This window comes from Miscanthus floridulus, chromosome 5, assembly GCF_019320115.1.
Source record: "Miscanthus floridulus cultivar M001 chromosome 5, ASM1932011v1, whole genome shotgun sequence".
Taxonomy (NCBI): Eukaryota; Viridiplantae; Streptophyta; class Magnoliopsida; order Poales; family Poaceae; genus Miscanthus; species Miscanthus floridulus.
The window spans coordinates 99,047,348-99,068,981 of record NC_089584.1 but is presented as its reverse complement, the minus strand read 5'-3'; the positions used below and the strand labels follow the sequence as shown (position 1 = coordinate 99,068,981).

The 21,634-nt window shown below is 46.4% G+C and overlaps 1 protein-coding gene across 1 annotated transcript; it reads right to left on the bottom strand.

Annotated features, from left to right (window-relative positions):
• Positions 1-7,977: 7,977 nt before the first annotated feature.
• On the bottom strand, positions 7,978-9,411 carry LOC136452742 (uncharacterized). Its single transcript, XM_066453339.1, has 2 exons — positions 8,400-9,411; positions 7,978-8,184 (listed from the first exon to the last, which is right to left on the bottom strand). The coding sequence occupies exons 1-2, from the start codon at positions 9,072-9,074 to the stop codon at positions 8,119-8,121; spliced, it is 741 nt and encodes a 246-aa protein (XP_066309436.1). The 5' UTR covers positions 9,075-9,411; the 3' UTR covers positions 7,978-8,118.
• Positions 9,412-21,634: the final 12,223 nt, after the last annotated feature.

Genomic DNA, 21,634 nt, shown 5'->3' with positions numbered 1-21,634 from the left:
TGGAGCCAGGCTCGTCTGGGCGCGTTGCTGGCCGCGGTGGGGGTTCGCCTCACCTTCCTTGTCTTCACCAGACCGCACGCCCACGCCATCCTCCTCACCTCCGCCCACCTCTACTCCCGGTGCGGCAGCGAGCCCGCCCTAGCACGGCCCCGGCGCGGCGAGCCCGCCCCGCTCCGGCCCTGCCCCGGCACCCGCCGCCGCGAGCAGTCCCGAGCAGGTGCAGGTCGTCGATGGGATCCACCTGGTGGCGTTCGTGGCGGCGAGGGGCTTCCTGCAGGTGTTCCAGGTGTCGGCGCCGCTGCTGTGGACTTCGCGTAACCTTACATGTTGAGTCAGGCAAACAAACACTATCTCACCCTTAGCCAGCCCCTGTCGAGTCCAGGCAAACAAACAACCCCAATCACACCATCTGAGGCTGTCTCCACCTGGCTAGGCTGGGCTGGTACCCACGGGCCAAATAAACACGCCAGCCCTTCCAAACTGGCTTTTAGCAGATCATGTGGAAGTTACCGCTGGTCTCTGTTACGGCGTTATCCTTATCACGTCGGCTGTGCCAACTGCCAACGAGGCTTAGTGTCTTATGTGAGATGTCACGACCTCTCAGGGCAGAGGCAGTACCTGATCAGCTGAATATTCTGATTACCTGGCTACTGCTCGAGAGTGGAGACTCGCCAGCACAACTAGGAGTAGTGTTCTCTGGCACCAAAGATTTTACACAGCAAAGCGTCACCGACAATTAGTACAGTATTAAACCTGGGCTCAGTTGAGAGGAATTCTGTCTCCGTTTCCTTCCCATCTGTGATCTGTTGATCGATCGGGAGAAGCCTCACAGTTTTTCGATGACAGGTTAAGTTGACTCAGCAATAAACTGGAGTACGCACAAGCTTGTAGGAACACGTAACTAAACTTTGACCCGACTGTGACCAGAATATCTACAGGCCTCGGCTAGCTTCGTTCCATAGCTAGCCTGTTCGGTTGGCTGGTCCGTTTCGTTGCTGGTTCGTGAAGAAGTACTGCTGGCTGATTTGTATGAGAGAAAAATATTGTTCTGGCTGGAAATTTACGATCGTTTACGACAAGCCACAGCCAAACGAACAGGCTGCTGACTTGACAAGTTGGCGGCGAGCGCCGCTTGCCCTGTCAGGCCGGCCTCGACGATGTCGGGTACTGATTAGTGGAACAACACATAAGTTAATTATAAAACTAATTACAAAAGCAGTAGCTAATACGGGAGAAAAATCTATTAAACCTAACTAATTCATCATTAGCACAAGTTTATTGTAGCATCATATTGTCAAATCATGTACTAATTAAGTTTAATAGATTCGTCTCGTAAATTAATCGTAATCTGTGTAATTAGTTTTGTAACTAGTGTATATTTAATACTCTAAATTAGTTTTGTACACGGGAAGGGTGGGCCTGGTGCAAGCGGTAGAGTCTTACCGCCTGTGACCGGAAGGTCCCGGGTTCGAGTCGCGGTCTCCTCGCATTGCACAGGCGAGGATAAGGCTTGCAACTAACACCCTTCCCCAAACCCCGCACAGAGCGGGAGCTCTCTGCACTGGGTATGCCTAGTTTTGTACACGGCTGCCGCTAGAAAGTAGTACTAGTACGCTATTCGGTCGTGCCATGCTGCTAGAAAAAGGCAAAGAGCGTCGGATTTTAGCTTGGCTGTGACTCGATCAGGGTTTCGTTCACCCAATCTCTGACACATCCGATAAACGTTCTCTTTGCTTGAGCTATACAATGTTTTTCTTTCACAACATTTCAGCATAAGCATCAGCATAGACTAAATTTCAATATAAGTGAACAGGGTGAAAAATGGAACGATACAAAGAAAATGCCAAAACATAAATGGCATTTTGATCCCTCGCTAAGTAGGCTTCGAGCGGCTAGCCGGAGAAACTCGTTACCGCAATATCAGCGTCAGGCTCGCCGTTGTCACCGGCCGGCCGCCGCCGTCAAGAAACACCACCAGTTGTTGTTTTTTTCAGGCCAATTTGCACGGTGCCGGCGGTGCTGTGGGCCTGTGGTCCCTGCTCGCGCGCACAGTATCGCTGAAGATCGGTAGGGGTAGTTTCGTACACTCGCAGTATCGTTGTTTGGCACTGGCTGGCTCTGGCTGTTTTGTTTTCGTCAGTCATCGGCGTACGGGAGAGGCCGCGTCGGAACATGCATATGACGCGGTGCAGACTGCAGACCGCGACCGGGAAAGCGTCAAGCAGACTGCAGACATCAGGCACTGCCGTCGCCTCGCCAGTAGTATGTCCAAGAAAATGATTGTAGCCAGCCTTTGGTACTGCCCGGCTGCTCCCAAGTGTGCTCTCCATCTAGGCATCGACCATCAGCCGGTTCCGGTTTGTTTCTTTTTCATTTTTGAAATATATAAGCTTGGAACTCGGGAAAAAAAAGAAATAAAAGTATAATACATGCTACCGGAGCAACGAATACTTCATTCACACTCACACTAGCAGAAAGGTCCTGATTGAAGCCGTGGCTTCATTCAGTCGGCTAATGATCTAATAATAACATCTGATCGCGTACTCGCGTGCTCAGGTGGTCCTGCACGCAGCACTCACGCCGCTTGTGCGTGATCCACAAGAGAAAAGCGCGAGCAGTCGGCCACCTCTGCAGGCCGCATGGCAACAACGGCGGGTAAGCCACGCCGAAAAGTATGATTCACTTATTTATTACAAGAAAAAAAATATTGTTTATTCGCTGAAAAAATACAACTTATAAGACAAGCGAACATGGCCAACATATCTATAGGATAGTTTCTAGGGTCACTCTGGCACTGCTCACAGGTCAGTACTCGGTACTACTAATAGCGTTTTCTAGCAATCGCATTCGCACATCCGGAGATAGTTGCGGTGGCTTAAACTTACACAACAAATCAGCGGACATTACTTTGCAGCCTGTCTTTTCAACGAAGCGAAAAGGGCAGCTACGCGACTCCACAGTCCACATGGGTCGCCCTGTCCCGCGCCAAATGGAGAGCGTCACACAGTCAGATGCGATCCTACACGTACCATGTCACTACACTTGCCTTCTTGTGTCCACCAAAAGGCACCGCGTGATTGAGCCCACCCGAATCGTATCGCACGTTCCAATTCCAAGCAGAATAGCTGATACGTGTTGGATAATCGAAGAGAGAAGAACAGCCGGGCTCTCAATGCACCGTTTGTTTGAGCTTTTGACCTTAGCTTTGAGACCATTCAAGAGTCAAAAGGCTCCCACGAACTAAAAGACCAAAAGCTCACTTCGAAGACCTTCTAACTTTTGACTTTTGTGAGTTTTTTTTTACTTTTGGAATGTCCGAAAGATCCTAGGAAGCCCAAACAAACGGGCTCTAAATTCGTTGCTCAACTCAATCTAAAGTTGGGGTTCATAAACATTTGGTATTTGTTGTGGTAAGCTACAATAGTGTACAAAAGCTGTAGCTGAATCAATAAAAAATAAAATAATGCCAACTCTATGTGTCAATTGTGAAGGACAATAGAGCAAAAGAGAGAGAAATTATTTCTTTACGAGCTATGGCCAAGCCATAAGCTTATGCTGCACCTTAGGGTATCTTTTCTTAAGGGCGTTCTCAACGGGGAATGAGAAATCGTCAGCGACGACAACTCCAGAAAGAATAAAAAAAAAGAGCGTCAAGCTGCAGAGGTGTGGGTACCTGGTACCGTGAGAAAGAGCTTCGTTGGAACACGTGCGAGACTGGCTACTAGTCCCTCGCTAGCGCACTGCCCTCTCCTCCTCCCGTCCAATAAGATTGCATCTAGACTATCGATTTTACTACGGTTGGGACAGTGGCGGAACCAGGGGCAGGCAGGGGCCGTGCCCCCCCCCCCCCCCCCCCCCCCCAAGCACACTAGATTCCATATAACACCTATATGAATATTTAAATTTATAGCACAAAAAATATCAATTTTCACTCATTTTGTATTAAAATATTATGACTTTGGTTATAAACAGTGTAAAAGCTTTTAAAAAGTTGTTAAAACATATAATTATGTATATTTTACCACACTAAAAAAATGTGATCATATTTGTCTAGCGCTCCTTAACCAAAATCGTTAGTTCCACCTCTGGTTGGGGACGCCCTAAGGTGCATCTCCACAATACTTGTAGCCTAGAAAAATATTGCATTTATTGCTTAAGGCTATCTTTTTTAGCACATTGTAGGTGCCCTAATCTCTTAGAGCTAGAACTTGGGCTATCTTATTTTAAGAAGATTGCGTGTAAACATGGTGTGGTATACAAATTCTTATTTCAGCCATGGTACAGTGTTTTCTCTCACAACAAATCAGCGAACAGTACTTTTTAGCCTGGTTTTTCAGCGAAACGAACCGGGCCATAAGCATGACTTGCATCTTGAGCTGTACTTGACCTTCACCACACGAAAATAGCGCATCTATCTATTAATGCTTGCCTTCTATATGGTCTAATATAGCAGTAGTCATTATGAAAACACGACATTGTCTTCTATGAGTGGATATGTAGTCATTTTTCAGTTCTGAAAGGACAAATACTAGTAAACTGCCAATTCTTATCCTTGGCATTCAATCAGATATTGCCAATGATATTGCTTGGGCTGACACGACAGTGATGTTGCAGCCGGTTTTACAAAGTAAAACCAAGTACTAATACCTGTACGTCCAGGAAGTCCATACACACAAGTATTCCAAAGTGTAGATTATCAGAATAAACACACTTTATTAGGGCAATTATTCATTACATTAAGCACACATGCTCTCCCTGTCATGGAATATAGCTCATACAAGCATTCAAAATTTGTACTTAAATATAAGGGATTCTCGAGGATAGAAAACAACTTGCACTAAATAGTAGCATAAATTTGGTAGGTATTGTTACTTTCCATTTATCAACTCATCACCATTAATCATGTTGATTGTAGTGACTAATTAGGAAATAAAGCGAGGATGTATGTGTCTTTTTTTGTTCTATCTTAATCTGTCCTAAAATATCTAGAATGCACTATATCATAGAGAGGGAGTAGTTTTGTGGAAAAAGCATAACATAAACAAAAGGGACTAGGCCTTCTCTAGCCACATGGACTCCAGTTGGGTTGGGGAAACCACCTGCCTAGAAAGTCCTGGAACTATTCATTGAACTCACTGAAGCTAGCATTTGATACCCATCTGGAATTTTGTTGAATTTAAACCTATAAGCGAACCATACTTAAGTACAACAAAGGTGTTTATAAAGGCTCAAAGGTTTAACTTGGTGTACTGTGATTAACAATTTTAGTTGGTCATATTTTATTTTCATCTAAGTCACTACTTTAGTGATATATTAATCAAGATTAAGATCATGCCCAAAACCATCCAAGAACCACTAATCTAAAATGATCTATGTCGCTTGTGTGCACGATTGATAAATTAGATTAAAGAACTTTGCAGGGTATGTAGAATTGTCATGATTCCTATGTGCGATAGGTTTCACTACGTAAACTTTCGTTGGACGCTCTTACAAGTCGTTGCCACTAAGATTTCACTATGTGTGTTTTAAAAATCTTATAATAATTAACATGATTCCCTTAATTATAAGAGATGAAACTGAATTTCTTCCTTTTATCTAATGGCCTATTTGGAAAGTAACATTCTGAGCAATTTTTGAAGTTGAAATGGAAACCCATGTAAGATTTTTGGATAAAAATACGAAAAGGGATTCCTCTGCTCTTACTCCCGACTCTCGAGCCCTAATTGGTTTGTCTTCCTCCTCAACTTCTATTCCTCACTTCTCTAGCAACCATGGTCGATTGGTTCCTATGTTGTCCCGTTCTTCACCCCCATAGATTCACACGTACGTCCTAGGCCTGGTAAGTTTTGGGGCCTGACCGACTAGGTGTTGCAAAAGCTAGTGAGCCGGGCCAAGCTGATGTCGATGGTGGATAGACGGATCGGGGCGGGGTAGTTAGGACGCCGTGCTCCAGCCAGAGACACCATCGACGCTTTTGTCCATATGCTACGAGAGTGTTGTTTTTAGAGATTCCATATTTTAATCCTCCAAAGAACATTCGAAAGTCACTAGAAGAAAATTCTTGTACACTCAAACAAGAAATTGAATCGAATCAAATCTTGAGTAATTCAATTTTTATTTAAGGACCCAACGGCCCCGTTCGGCTGGTAGAATTTTGACTGAAACTAACTGGAAAATACTGTTCTGACTGAATTGTTGTCAGAGAAAAACACTGTTCCGGCTGAAAAAGAAGCCGAATAAGCCGAATATAGGGTAAGCCGAACGGAGCCAACAAATGGGACCTAAGACCGTCTCCAACAACCGTTACCTAAAATACAATACACATTCCACGTTTAGATAGCGCTACAGGCAAAATATATTAAATACTTATTTTTTGTCTTCTCCAACAACAAGACCTAAAAGAGAACACTTTCTGCAAATAGGTCTTCAGAAGAGAGGATACTCAGATTTAGGTTATACATCTCCTGACACTCAAAATATATCTTCTATATAGGTATTTTATTATAAAGTATAGATATTCTGTTGAAGACTAAAGAGTCTCCGTCGAAGATAGCCTAAAAGAAAACGTTTGAGCCTGCTCCTCTGCTCCACCACCCTGGCCCAGCTACCGCAAAACGCACGAGAGGCTCTCCCATATACAGGTGGGCCTCGGGCTCTAAATCTGGCCCCACGAGTGTTGGCGGCGGAGCTGGTGGCTTGCCTGTCGTTCTAGCAGTAAAGTACAGGCTCCTAGTATGGCTGACGGGCGGGACCGGGCGTCCGGCCCCGCCCCGCCCCGACAACGCCGTGCCGTCGGTTTACGCGCGCCGTAACTTGGGTCGCCTTTTAGTCGCGTCGCGTATAAGCTCGGGTTACAGAAGATCCGGCGGCGAGCGCACGGAACGGTAAAACCAAACCCGACTCCAGTAGGATCTGCTGCCTGCCCCGGGTTGGCAGTTGGCACATCTCGTTTCGTTCAACTGCAGCCGAGGTGAGGAACGTCACGTGGAGATCATGCGGGCTCGTGCTTCCACGGCGGCTGTACCCGTGCGTGCGTGGTAGTACTCTATCCGTTCGGGGAAGAATGAAATTCTAGCGTGTAGTGTCAGTTCTACTGTAGATTTGATCAATTATAGATAAAAAATATCAATATTTATAATATCAAATAAATATTATTAGATTAATTATAAAATATGTTTTTATAATAAATTATTTTGTAGTTATAAATGTGAATATTATTCAATAAAAATTTAATCAAACACAAAATATTTCTGACGGCACGCAACACGTAATTATATTGTTTTGTGGACAGGACACAGGAGTACCATACATAGCAGTTCCTACGCCATCAACGTATGCCGCGTTGCATGAATTTGAGTCCCAGGCGGTACCTGGTACTAGTACTTGATCTTGGAATCTTAAACAGACTAGTCTAGTAGTATATGAGACTGTCAAGGAAGGGGATTTCAGAGGTAGGAGTACGCTGATCTGTGCTTTCTAGTATCCATGGGCCATGGCCGAGCCGAGGGGATCTACAGTTGAGACGCGGAGTGATCACCGCCCAACCGCCTAGCTCCCCCTATGAAAAACACGCCAAAACCACACCGAGCCACGCCGATAAACCACGGGGTTCGGGCACTCCTGCAGTAGCCTGAAACACCGCTGCACATACGTATGTCAAGCAAGGTCCCGCGAAAAGCTTAGCACAATTCATTCTGCGCTGCCCTGTCCTGCGTCCTGCCCTGCGGCGATCGTGAGACCGTGCAACTTGAGACAGAGTTGCGGGAGGCTGCGAGTGATAAGGATCTCGGAGTGGGTTACAAACATGCAACCGCACTGGCTACTACTACTGTCCACCAGAAGTCCAGAGAGCGAGAGATGGATCGATGGACGAGGACGACACACTGCTTAGATCTTTTAAGGAAAAAAAAAAGTGTTACAAGCGATGGGACACGGCGAGCGGATGCGCCTGCGGACGCAAGCACCAATAATCAAATCGACTAGACCTACTTACAGACAGATTATGCTTAATGTTTTTGGCGACTCTTCTCATGACAAGGGTGGAAGAATGGTGACTAGCTGGCCGTCCGGCCGGCCGGACGCGGGAGCAGGTGGCGGCCGGGCTGCAGCTGCTGCTTGCTACTCGTCGGGGACCTTGTAGGCGTCGGCGGTGATCTCGGTCAGCCACAGCCCGGGGAACAGCGACTGCACGGGACAATAAGCCAGAGTGAGATTAGCTGGATCGATCGGTGGCAGTGTTGTGTTCTTCCGAACAAGAATTGGTTGTTTATTCGATAACGAGAGTATATAGAATAATGATATCTGTGCTCGCTAAGCAGAGGCTAAGCGTATCGAGCGGACAATAATATGAAGTGATTATAGGGAGGAGCACGAGGGGCAGTATGGGGAATTGGCCTTACATCGAGCTGCCGCTGCACGACGCGAGGACGCTTCCGGGGACGCCGCCGCGGCCGGGCGCCGGTCAGCGCGTACACGTCCTCCTCCACCTCCTCCGCCGTCAGCGCCACCGCGAACGGCGCGCGCTCTCGGCGGGGCACGGAGCGCCGCGCCTTCTCCGCCCCGCCGACCTCCCCCCACGCGGGCGACGACGCGTCGAGTGCGGCTGCCGCTGCCGCCCCGCGTGCCGTTGGTCGGCGGCACTTGCGGTCACGCAGGTTCCACGGCCTGGCGGCCGTGGCCTCCTCCTCCTGCTGAGACGGCGCTGCCGGCTCGGGTCCTGGTTCCGGCGGCCGGGGCTGCTGCGGCTTAGGCGGCGACAGAGACGGGGGCGGGGGCGGCAGATGGAGGCGGTCGGCGGCGTCGCGGAGGTGGCCCATGAGCTTGGCGCGGAGACCTTTTATCCGGCCGTCACACGGCAGCTCCTCCTTCACGGTGCCGGCGTCGGCGCCGACACGTCGGTGCGACGACGAAGAGGAGCGGCGCCGATCGCGCGCGGCGTCTCCCCCGGTTACTGCCGGGCCCGGTAGGGAAGAAGGCACGCGGTGGGCGCGAGGCGGCGGCGGGGGCGCCCACGGCTTGAGGTGGTGCGACGCCGCGGGCGGCGGCTTCGCCCTCGGATCCGCGGTCGCCGCCATGGTCCTCGCGCGCGGCCGTCCGCGCACTGCGGCGAGGCGACGCCACGCAACGGGAGAAGCAGAGGCAGCGGGCGCCAGGCGCCTGGCGCAGGAGGGCTGGCTGCAGCGGGCGGCTCGCCGGCGGGGAACGTCGAGGCGGCGCGGCGGTGGAGGAAAGCGAGGAGGGAGGGCCGAGGCAGAAAGAGACGGTGGTGTGGTCGTCTGCGTCGCAGCGTTTTAGTTACGGGGGCAAGCCAGGCAAACGGAGACGGCAGCCAGGCATCGCGAGGGCGTGACGGGTGGGGCGTGCGGAGGCCGGAGGGGGCAGTTCGGGTAATTCCGCGGGGCAGGAGCAGGACACGCGCGTTGGCGGCCGGTGGGTGACTCGACTTGTGTAAAAGGGCATGAGACCCGAGCTCCCCTTGTCTGCCCCCGTTACGTTTCCACCGGCCGGCCGGAGCTGCCCGGTAGGACGCGAGCCGATCACGCGGGGCCCGCCGGCAGCGAGCGAGTGCGTGCGTCCGCGTGCCGGAGCAACAATAACAACAAACCGGCCGGTGGTGGGTTCGTTTGGAATTCTCAGGTGGCGGCGGGCCCGGGATGTCAGCCTTGGAGCACGTGGGCTGGGGGGGTTCCCTGGACCAGGTCCTTCCGTTCCGGCGGAGCGGTGCGGGTGCGGCTGGTGCGCTAGCCGCGCGCCGTGCGGCACACTGCCGGCTCTCACGGGGCCCCGCACCGCACGGTGCGACAGGCGACGCGAGAACCGAGAGGAGTTGCCTTGCCTGTGGCTGGCCTACACCAGGCTACTGGCTACGGCTGCAAGGCTTGTGCGGTGCGCGAAAAACGTAGCCACCTCGTGCAGGTTCAGCTCTCTCCGCGACTCAACTTGAGCTGACGGCTGACACGAATGTTTGTATGGGCGCATGTGGCGATTACTGCCAGAGCACCAGTTGCTACAGCCCCGAGCTAGTAGCAACTAGCAAGGGTAATTGGGTAAACACAAACCTGTAACGATGGCATGGCGGCTCAACTTTATTCCCGTGAGGCCTCGTTCGTTAACTGTGAATTCAATACCGGAGCAGATTTCTTCCGGTCCAGTAACTATTACCTGCCTGTTACTCATTCCCTGCCCTGTAACTATTACCTGCCTGTAAGTATTCTCTGCTTCGATCATCTGCTATTCGGTTTGTCAGGGATCCAAAACAGGTATTGCTTGGGGCACTAGCAAATACCTGTTTTGGATACGTGCCTGTTTTGGAGTGCTACAAATACATCTTATGAAATACATTGCAAACACATTGCAGCAAAAACAAGCTCTCGTAGATTGCAGCAAAATAAAATAAATAAATCTCTCATGTTTTGGAGTTCTTTATTCGCAAGTCTCTCATCATGCTCTCGTACATGTAGAGATAATAGGCAGCAAAGAGTGCCATAGATAATGTGCAATCACAGATAAAGGACATGCTAGCTACTGCCAAAATTGACAAAAGGTGCACCAAAAGGCTGGCATGATCCACTCATGAAATTACAATCTTTTCTCACACAAACCATCACAAGTGCACAAATCCAAAGCATAATTTAAACCAGTAAATAACTCGTCTAAGCCTACTCAAGTGTCCAGGCACTTTGTCCAATCGAATGTTTCTTGATCATCATCGCCTCCTCCCTGAAAATGACAGCAAGTTTTTTTACAAATTACTGAATAATTGAACGAAAATGACTCGCAATGTAGTCAATCAAAGCATAATTAAATCATTGTGTCAGTTTAAAAGCTTTGATTAGTTATGAAACTAACCAGTGCCTTCACAGGCTCTATCCCTGTCTTATCAAACTGAAAGGACAAATGGTTTCTCTGCCTTTCTTATCAAACTGATCCACAAGAATGATGCAACCAAATTTTGCCACAAGTTCAGTCCAGCGCCGGCAACCATGTTTACTTCTGTGGAGTTCATTAACCATGCCGGTGATGATTCTTTTCTATGATCTAAAACTGGCTGCAATTATCTTAACTACTAACATGGCAAAAACTTTGCTAACTTCCTAACATATAGAAATGGAAGTGACTGCATCCTCTATGAATCAGCAGCCGCTATTAGATTGAAATTGTAAGACTAAAAGGGAGAGAGAAAAAACAAGCCCTAATATGCACAAATAAGAAACATCACTTGTTCCGGTTTGTGATATATAAATATTTTTGGCCATTACTGTGGTTATAAAAAAATCCAACTTAACCATGTGGTTCAAATGTCCCTTGATACAAACAACAACACAGTAACATATACATTCATAGCAAGGGATAGCCATTATTATTAACTTATGATGCACATTATGTATAATAATAATAACATTACTAAAGTCATGAGACACATTTCAATTACCTAACTAGGAATAGTGGAAACATAATCAGAATGGTGAAAATAGACAAATAGTGACAAACTGACAATTCAAATAAAACTATTTCATTTGCTAAATGACATGAGTAGATCTCAGCTTTCAACCTTACTGTAAAAGGACAACAATTTTCAAGCTAAATGAAAGGAGCATATCTCAGCTTTCAACCTGACTAGAAATGCATCTCTACAGTCCAAATCCTCTTACTAGCAACTCAACTATCAAAATGTTCTCATCTCTAAGGGTTGCACAGAACTAGAAAATATTTCTTCTTTCAGTTTTGCAGTGACTAAAGGACTATTGTAGTTAAATAGAAGGAAAACATCAAGTTTTCAACAATTAAGTAGTCTGACCTGTTAGACCATCGCACTTTTGAGCCAAACCAAAGTTGCTTCTCGATCAGTTCACACCCACTTAGGAAGGCCTCTCTATTTTCTTTGCTCATGATGAAAACTGCAAATGCTTTTGCCTTCTCTTCCTTTGTCACTTCCATTGTGCTCAGAACGGATATACACCTTTTGATAGAGAAGTCATTACCTTCAGCAACCTCCTTTTCTTTGGCTAGATCTGCAGACTCATCTTGTACTTGCTTAGTCCTGATGTCTAGGTATCTCTCCATCATTTCTTCAATCCTTTCACCCTTCTTAGGCCTCTTTTCTTCCTTTTCATGTTTTTTGCTTGATGTAGTAGTATTAGTTCTTCGCTGCCCGCTTCTTTCAACTGTTACGACCTCATTTTCTTTATCTCGTGATAGAGAATCCCGCTGTCCACTTCTTTCAACAGCTACATGCTCACTGGTTTGCATCTCAGTGATTGAATCATCTTCATCTAGTACCTCATGAACCTCAATGCTGTCCAAGTCTTCTACTTCATGAATTTGTTGAAGTGGTTCTTCTTCTTGTGGTGGCCCAAGGGAAGTGAGATTATAAGTATCTTTAGCCAAATGACCTACATGATAACTTTTAGGTTAGTTCATCAAGCTATATTTTTGAATTCGGGCAATCTTATCATGTACTGCAAGATGTCTCATGGCAGAACTAAGTGTGCAGCAATGCATAACTTTTAGGTTAGTTCATCAATGTTAAAGACTAAACATATGCCTCATGGCAGAACAAAGCAATACTCATCTTGAGAAAATAGCTGGCGATGTCCGAGTACCGAGGAGTCTTCGGCGCCGCTGGCGACGTCCGAGCACCGAGGAGTCCCCAGCGTAGCTGGCGATGTCCGCAAGGTGAAGTGGGGTGAAGTGTGCCCACTTAGTCCTCGAGCACGAAGAATTCGAGGGCCGAGGAGTAACTAACGTAGCTGGCGATGAACAGTCTGGTCAACTGGTTGGCGGTGAAGTGAACATTGAGTAGAAGCAACCGACGAACAGTCCGATCAACTGGTCGGCGACGAAGTCTATGGACCTAGTGGTTCGACCAGTTGATTGGTGGAGAAGCCGAGCACCAGGTGGTCCGATGATCCTGCAATACAAATATATAGAATGGGTAGTACATGATGTACAAATATATGAACTCCGGAGAAAAATCAGCAATGACGATGAAATAGCGTAAGTAGCTTGGCGATTAGTTGGTGTGAAGATGTATTTAATATAAACCACCCAAACAGTTAGTGTGTAGCTGAGTCTCTAGCCCTAGCTAGCCTGTTAACCATAACGCGGAGCGCGGAGCCCATGCACGTGTAGGAGGAACAGGCGTCGCTAAGGAGCCGCTGCCGACCACCCATAACGTAGAGGGCAGATGCTCGTGCACGTGTAGGGAGGAGCCGGAGATAGGGCCGTCTCTAGAGGCGTCCGAGCATCAACATGACTGTTCGGGGGTTCGAAAAATCGTTTGGAGAGCAAACATGGAGAAAATAGCTCGGAGAAACATTATGGCGATTAACGAAGATTGGAGAATATTTAGAAAAATATTAAAACGTGACTTAGCTTTAGATAGAACGTCTGGTTGCGTGGCGTATGGCACTATCTGATCGGCGAGAGGATGGATGTCTTTAACCTGGTCGGCGAATCTGCCCCTCAGGGCATGTTGGTAAGCGGCGACGGCGTTGGTGAACCCGAAGGGTAGGGCCATAACCCCTGGAGTTTCCTGAGCAGCCTCCGATAGATCTGGATTAGAGGGTGGTCGGTGCTGAACCAGAGTGTCCAGAGCTGATTCGGCGATGGAGAGGCAATCAACGAGCTTCAGACCAACCTGATCAATGGATGCGAACAGATCATCGTTGTTGATCCGCCTCCTCTGGTAGCGTGGAAGCGGGCGGCGAGTTGTTGATGAAGGCAACCTCAGAGGTGGTTCCAAGATCAGATCTGTAGTCGTAGGTGTTGGGGTGATCGGCGCAGAATCGATCTGCACCGGCTCGAGGAGCTCTCCGACTCCATCAGCGTTGATGATCCACGAGATCGATCCGACCGTGAAGATCTAGCCAGGCTACGGGAGGGATGAAGAGCCTGTGGAAAAAGCCATCTTGTTCGACAAGGAAACAACACGCAAGCCCCAACCTGGCACGCCAACTATCAACAAAAGATGTTCGGCAGTCCACCGAGGGGTATCACATGATGGTAGATTTGTCATAGAGGTGAGTGAGATTAGGAGCGAGATGGTAATACAAGCACCAAGACACAAGATTTAGACATGTTTGACCGTCAGTATGACGTAATACCTACATCCTGTGTTCTGATGTATTGCTTTGAGATGTCGAGTAGGGGACCCCTGCCTCTCCTTATATACTCTGGAGGGGTAGGGTTACAGGAAATGTATCATATTTGGTACTATACAATAGCTTGCGATGGACGCCGTGCACGCTTTGATCTTGTGGGCTGGGCCACCTCTAATGGTGCGGCCCATGTCTTGTCTTATGGATACCAGGGGCCATACCCCCACATGTTCCATCATTAGAAAATATAAACTGTAACTAGCATATTGTTGCTTAGTCATCGGCACTATAAAAATACTTGATCAAAGACTACTAGACAAGTCAAGTGAATCACAGGATAATATAGAGCAGCAAGATAGAAACAAACAAATACAAAAGTGAGAAGCAGAAAGAATATATTGATTGGCAATGTTTGCAACTATAGAAATTGAACCTACCATCATAAAGCTCTTCCAAAAGCTACCCTTCTTTGTCTTGAATCTGACTCTTTGTGTAGTTGACATACTTGTTCCTCAGATGGAACTCCTTCACCATCTTATTCCACCCTTCAGAGTTCCAACCGTTGTCACCTCTGTAGCCACTATCTTTATACTCATGGAGAATGTCTACCAGGGACTTTTCAAGGGCCGGATTCTAGTCCGCTATTTGCTTTACTACTACATAAACAATGTTCAGACATCAGGTTACCAGTTTATTATTGACATGCTTATAGGCTACCAACAATCAGCAAATAGAATGATAGTTTACAAGTTACATGTTTACTAAAACTTCTATAATAGCAGATGTTGGAATAAACTATGCAGCAGAGAATTACTTCAAGAAACTTCTTTTTAGTAGCAAACAACAGCAGAGAAATAACAGCAATAATAGCAGAGAATTAAACACCATACCTTTCGGAGAACCTCCAGTCTTCTTTGCCTTCCTGCACTTAGGAGAAGCCTTCTTTTTAATAGCACTTGTTGTAGCCAGGAACTTATACATCTTTGGCGACCCCATTGCAATCATGTTCAACTTTGGGGAGCCTTTTCCAACCATCGCTGTCAAATATGATACAAGCCTATTCACTTATCACAAGCTTATTCAATTATTACAAGCCAAGCTTATTACAAGCTTATTCATGACAAAAGCTCATTATATCCAAGCTTAAAGACTAAAAAGAAGTCTCTTCTTAATTACAATCCAAGCTTATTACAAGCTTATTAACTTATTAGAACCTATTCAAAGACTAATTTAAATGTTTGAAGGGGACCGTGATGCCTAAGAGGGGGGGTGAATTAGGCAACTTAAAATTCTAACTCCTAAACTATGGCATCTTTTTCTAACCTTAGCAAAACCTATGTAAAAGATAAACTATCTAAATGTGTAACTACGGTTTTGCTAGTGTGTTGCTATCTCTACCGCAAAAGGAGTAAAGCAATCAATGTAAATGCGGAAGGTAAAGAGCAAGGTAGAGATATGCAAACTCCCATCGACTACTCTAGTATTTTTACCGAGGTATCAAGAAGCGCGCAAGCTTCCCCCTAGTCCTCGTTGGAGCCCCTCACAAGGAATCCCTCGCAAGGGCCAAGCTCCCGATCGGGTAACTCCATGGATAGCCTCGGGCCTTCCCCACGCGCAAGTGGGTCTCCGACGTGCCTTCCGGCAAGCCTCTCCCGGATGCTCCCCGCCATCTTCACTATCAAGCTTCCGGCCGAAACGTCGCGGGCCTTGTTCCCTCCGGTACACGATGGCGGCCACACCACAAACACGGTTGGTGTGATCTTGTAAGACTACAAGCCCCTCCGATGTGCAACAATAGTGCGCACAAGCACCAAGTGGTAAGAGGTATGCAAACCTCACTAAACACTAGGCCTAAACCTAGAGCAAGCGCATAAGCGGTGGTCTAATCAACCTAAGCACTTCGCAAAGCACCTACGCTAATCACCTAAAAAAACACTAAGCACTATGCAAGTGGAGATCACTAAAATGGTGTACCAACACCCTTGGTATGTTTCCTCAGCTCCACTCTCATCATTTGCCCGGTTGGGGGTTGTATTTATAAGCCCCACTGAGAAAGTAGCCGTTGGGGACGAAGTCCCGCTTTTCTGCTACTGACCGGATGCTGGAGTCGTCCCGATCGGACGCGTCCAGTCGTCTCGACCGTTGGAGCCGCGAACAACTAATCGGACGCTGCTAGCGTCTGGTCACTTGCCACCAGACGCGTCCGGTCGCAATTTCATAGCTCAGGAACCTCTCTGTACTTGATCGGACGCTGCTGTCCTATGTCCGGTCGGTTTGCCGCCAGCGTTCGGTCACTTGCTGAGTGTGTTGTCGGACTGATGAATAGTGCCATCGGTGCGTCTGGTCAATTCACTTGTTCAGTGTCCGGTCGCTGCTGCTGATGCCGAGCCACTGATCGGAGCGTCCGGTCACTTTTCTCCAGCGTCCGGTCACTTCTGTGAGCTCGTTTCTTCATGATCTTACGTATGGCTTGGTTCCTATCTTTGTGCTTGGACTTTGCTTGATATCTTGGGTCTTCTCTTGTGCTTCTAAGGTCTTGCTTGTAGTGTTGATCCTCGGATCATCACATCGCCTTCGTCCAAGTCACGTCTTGCATCCTATTGAACTACAAAACAATCACTTGCAAATTCATTAGTCCAATTTAGTTGTGTTGGTCATCAAACACCAAAATCTAAAGTAAATGGGCCAAGGGTCCATTTTCCTTACAATCTCTCCCTTTTTGGTGATTGATGACAACACGACCAAAGCAAGCAAATAATAAAAATTTGAAATTTAAAAACTACCTACTTGCTAGGATGCATTGCAAGGGGCAAGATTATGTGATGCTAAAAGATACTACTTGTAAGTCTACATAAAAACTCATCTTGCCCTTGCAAATATCCTCATGTGGTATTATGGATTTAAGTCTTGCTTCCTACAAATTTTCCACATTACATAGGCTAATCCATAATCCACTATCCTCCATTTCTCGGACCATTACTACAAATTAATGCTTGCTTTTGGTCCTCTAAATTCTCCCCCTTTGGAATCAAACACCAAAAAGTAAGACATTAGTAGCACAAGGGAGGGTCAAACTTTGTGATCCTTTGTGTATAGAGTGAAATAGATCATGAAATTTGACTCTCACATTATATAGACTAAGCTCCCCCTAAATGTATGCATACATATGATAGAAGGCAAAGCATATGCATAATTAGCAAAGTATTGCACAAGGGAATTTAATCTATATAATGCACGGAGAAAGCATATAAATATCAAAATGAAATCAACATGATGATATTGGTTTTAGAAATACCACATGTAGAGACCAAATTGATTTCTACCACTTGCAATCGGTGGTGGATATTTGAAGTATGATGCTTAACTCCGGGGACTCCATTTTCCTTGCAATGAGACTACTACACACATGATAAGCTTGAAAATATATTAGTCTCTAGGCATCCAACTTGGAGAGTAACCTCCCCCTAAATTTGTGCACACAAGTATGGAATACTTGTAGGACACATGCACATTGATTTTAGAATAAAAAATACCACTTGAAAGATGACATCTCATGAGTGTGAGAACCATTTTCGAAGATGATATTCGGGAGAAGTTATCTATAATTTGGGCTTTGGCACATATTAGATAAACAAATGTAAGACAAGCTATGTGTCGTGCTTCTAAGCAATTTTAAACTATGTAGGTTTGCTTCAAGGATTAAGAATAAAACCGAGCAAGCCTACCATATGATGTACCTAGTGTATGCATGACAAAATATATAAGAATGCAATTGCAAACCTAGGCATGAAGAGTAACTAGATGCTAAAAGATACCAATTGTAGGAAAATTTAAATATAATACCAATTGAAGTAAATTGAATCTAGTTACCTAACATGTGAAGGGGAATTTGGGTCCATAGTATTCACTAACCCACTTGGCAATAATTTTGTCCATCATGATGCACCCCATGAAATGCACCCATACGTTTGCCAAGTCTCCAAATTCCCCGATGTCCATTGGACTTCTCACTTCCCTTTCAAGATACAAACCTTCTTGGTGCTCTTCATGTTGGAGATGATTTCCTTTGGCAGCCAAAAGCGTTTGACCCCATTGTTGGCTTGCTTGTTCACCTTGATAGCCACCACCTTGTCATTTTTCTTCTTCTTTAGCAAGTATGGTGTGGAGGCCTTCTTGTCCACCTTGTTGGTGTAGGTGTTGGAGAGCTTGCTTGTTTGCTTCTTCTCTTTCTTCTTTGCTCCCCTCCCATTCTTCACCTTGCACTCATAGGACTTGTGACCTTCCTTGTGTCACATGTAGCAAACCATGGTTTGTCCTTCATCAAGCTTCACTCCCTTGATGGTGTTATCTTGATGAAGTTGGGTTTGCTTCGCCTTGCCTTTCACTTGAGTCAAGTCCATGGTGAGGCGAGCTACTTCTTGCTTGACTTGCTCATTCTCCTTTGCAACCTCTTGTGTGCATGTATCTACAACAACTTTCTCAACACAAACTTGGTTGCATAAAGGTGAGTCTAAACATAAATCATTACAAGAAGTAGAGGCATCCTTTTTAGACATGTTAATGATAGAACTTTTCCTTTTAGATGCCTTGGTGGAGGTTGTGCTAACGGCTTCAAGATTAGCAACTTTATTAGTTAGCTCATCACAATGTTTGCACATGGTTTCTATTTTAGCAAGCAAACTTTTATAAGCATCTTGTGAGCTAGCTAACTTTTCTTTTAATTTTTCATTTTTTTTACAAGTTGCTCATCGTTGATTGTGCATGCATTTGTTGTTGCACTAGCCTCAAGTCACTCAATTTTAGTAGATAGTTCAACATTGAGATTTGCAACATTCTCATATTGTTCAAGCAATGTTTTGTAGGCTACCTGTGAACTGTCTAGCTTTTCTTTTATTTTTACGAGCTTCTTTTGTTGACTAGTGCAAACTTTAGCATAATTAAGATTTTGTTGCATAATTTCTTCATAAGAAGGCATTTCATTATCACTATCACTCTCAGTAGAGGATGAGCTTTCGTTACCTCGTGCCATAAGGCACACACGTGAAGAGCTTGATGATGAGTGCTTGCGCCCTCGCCTCTTGTGATGGTGTTTTTCTTCACTTGAAGAATCATCCCATGACCTTATTGATGTGAGGGCTTGGTTCTTGCACGTTTTCTTCTTTGTCTTGGGTGTGGGCTTGTTTGGGCAAACTTCCACAAAGTGCCCCAACTCGCCGCATCCATAGCATTCTCTTTTTTTTTGCTTATTTCTTTGATTGGTGAAGATGATATCTTGAATTTGGATAGGCACACCCTTGACATTAAGCCTTTGGATCATCTTCTCTACCTTGTTGATAAGTTTGATTGATTCTTCATCAAGGTCGAAGGTGGAGGAGGAAGATTGATCATCATCACTTGAATCTTCATCATCATCATCATCCTCATCTTCTTCTTCTTCTTCACTTGAGGAGCTTGAGCTTGAGCTTGTCTCAACTTGCTTACCCTTCATCTTCTTTTTCTTGCCATATGCAAGAGCTTTGCCTTTGCTTGATGAAGAGGCTTCTTCTTGACCCATCTTGCGTGACATTTCAAATGCCACTATTTTGCCAATGACTATGGCCGGGGTCATGGTGCTCAAGTCCTCCATGTTGTGAAGGATGGTGATGATGCTTGCATATTTCTTTTGTGATAGCATGGAGATGATCTTCCTCATGATGTCTGCATCATCTAGCTTTGTTAATCCTATAGAATGGAGCTCATTGATAATTAGATTCAAACAAGAATACATATCATGAACAAGCCCATCATCATTCATTTCGAAGGAATCATAGTTTTGTTTAGCTAGACAATATTTTTGCTCACAGACATTACTTGTGCCATCATGGAGCTCTTGAAGTTTTAACCAAACTTCATTTGCCGTATTTAAGGTGAATACTTGGTTAAACACATCCATGCTAAAAGATTCAAACAAACAATTTTTCGCTCTAGCATTAAAATGAATTTCTTTTTCATCACTCTTCGTGGGTTTATCGGGATTCTTAATGGGTTTCATCCCGTCACGAGTGACTCTCCAAACTCCCGAGTCAACCGCCTCAAGGTAGTAAGCCATTCGAGCTCTATAATAGGGGAAGTTAGTGCCATCAAAGTACGGAGGCCTAGAGGTATCCATCCCAACCACTCTAGATAGCGTCGGCTCAACGGCGGTTAGGCCAAATGTCCAAATTGAGCCAACCGGCTCTGATACCAATTGAAGGGAGGGACCATGACGCCTAAGAGGGGGGGGGGGGTGAATTAGGGAACTTAAAATTCTAACTCCTAAACTATGGCCTCTTTTTCTAACCTTAGCAAAACCTATGTAAAAGATAAACTATCCAAATGTGCAACTACGGTTTTGCTAGTGTGTTGCTATCTCTACCGCAGAAGGAGTAAAGCAATCAATGTAAATGCGGAAGCTAAAGAGCAAGGTAGAGATATGCAAACTCCCGTCGATGACTTCGGTTTTTTTACCGAGGTATTGAGAAGCGCGCAAGCTTCCCCCTAGTCCTCGTTGGAGCCTCTCACAAGGAATCCCTCGCAAGGGCCAAGCTCCTGGTCGGGTAACTCCATGGATAGCCTCGAGCCTTCCCCATGCGTAAGTGGGTCTCCGACGTGCCTTCCGGCAAGCCTCTCCCGGATGCTCCCCGATGTCTTCACTATCAAGCTTCCGGCCGAAATGCCACGGGCCTTGTTCCCTCCAGTACACGGTGGCGGCCACACCACAAATGCGGTTGGTGTGATCTCGCAAGACTACAAGCCCCTCCGATGTACAACAATGGTGCACGTAAGCACCAAGTGGTAAGAGGTATGCAAACCTCACTAAACACTAGGCCTAAACCTAGAGTAAGCGCATAAGCGGTGGTCTAATCAACCTAAACACTTCGCAAAGCACCTACGCTAATCACCTAATAAAACACTAAGCACTATGCAAGTGGAGATCACTAAAATGGTGTACCAACACCCTTGGTATGTTTTCTCAGCTCCACTCTCATCATTTGGCTGGTTGGGGGTTGTATTTATAAGCCCCACTGAGAAAGTAGCCGTTGGGGATGAAGTCCCGCTTTTCTGCTACTGACCGGATGCTGGAGTCGTCCCAATCGGACGCGTCTGGTCGTCCCGATCGTTGGAGCCGCGAACAACTAATCGGACGCTGCCAGCGTCCGGTCATAATTTTGCCGCTCTAGAACCTCTCTGTACTTGATCGGATGCTGTTGTCCTACGTCTGGTCGGTTTACCGCCAGCGTCCGGTCACTTGCTGAGTGTGTTGTCGAACTAATGAACAGTGCCATCAGTGCGTCCGGCCGATTCACTTGTTCAGCGTCCGGTCGCTGCTGCTGATGCCAAGCCACTGATCGGAGCGTCCGGTCACTTTTCTCCAGCGTCCGGTCACTTCTGTGAGCTCGTTTCTTCGTGATCTTGCGTACGGCTTGGTTTCTATCTTCGTGCTTGGACTTTGCTTGATATCTTGGGTCTTCTCTTGTGCTCCTAAGGTCTTGCTTGTAGTGTTGATCCTTGGATCA

Coding starts and splice junctions, on each gene's coding strand:
- LOC136452742 (XM_066453339.1), bottom strand. CDS start 9,074: ATGGCGGCGACCGCGGATCCGAGGGCGAAGCCGCCGCCCGCGGCGTCG. Junction 8,185..8,399: donor TCGTGCAGCGGCAGCTCGAT/GTAAGGCCAATT, acceptor TGTCCCGTGCAG/TCGCTGTTCCCCGGGCTGTG.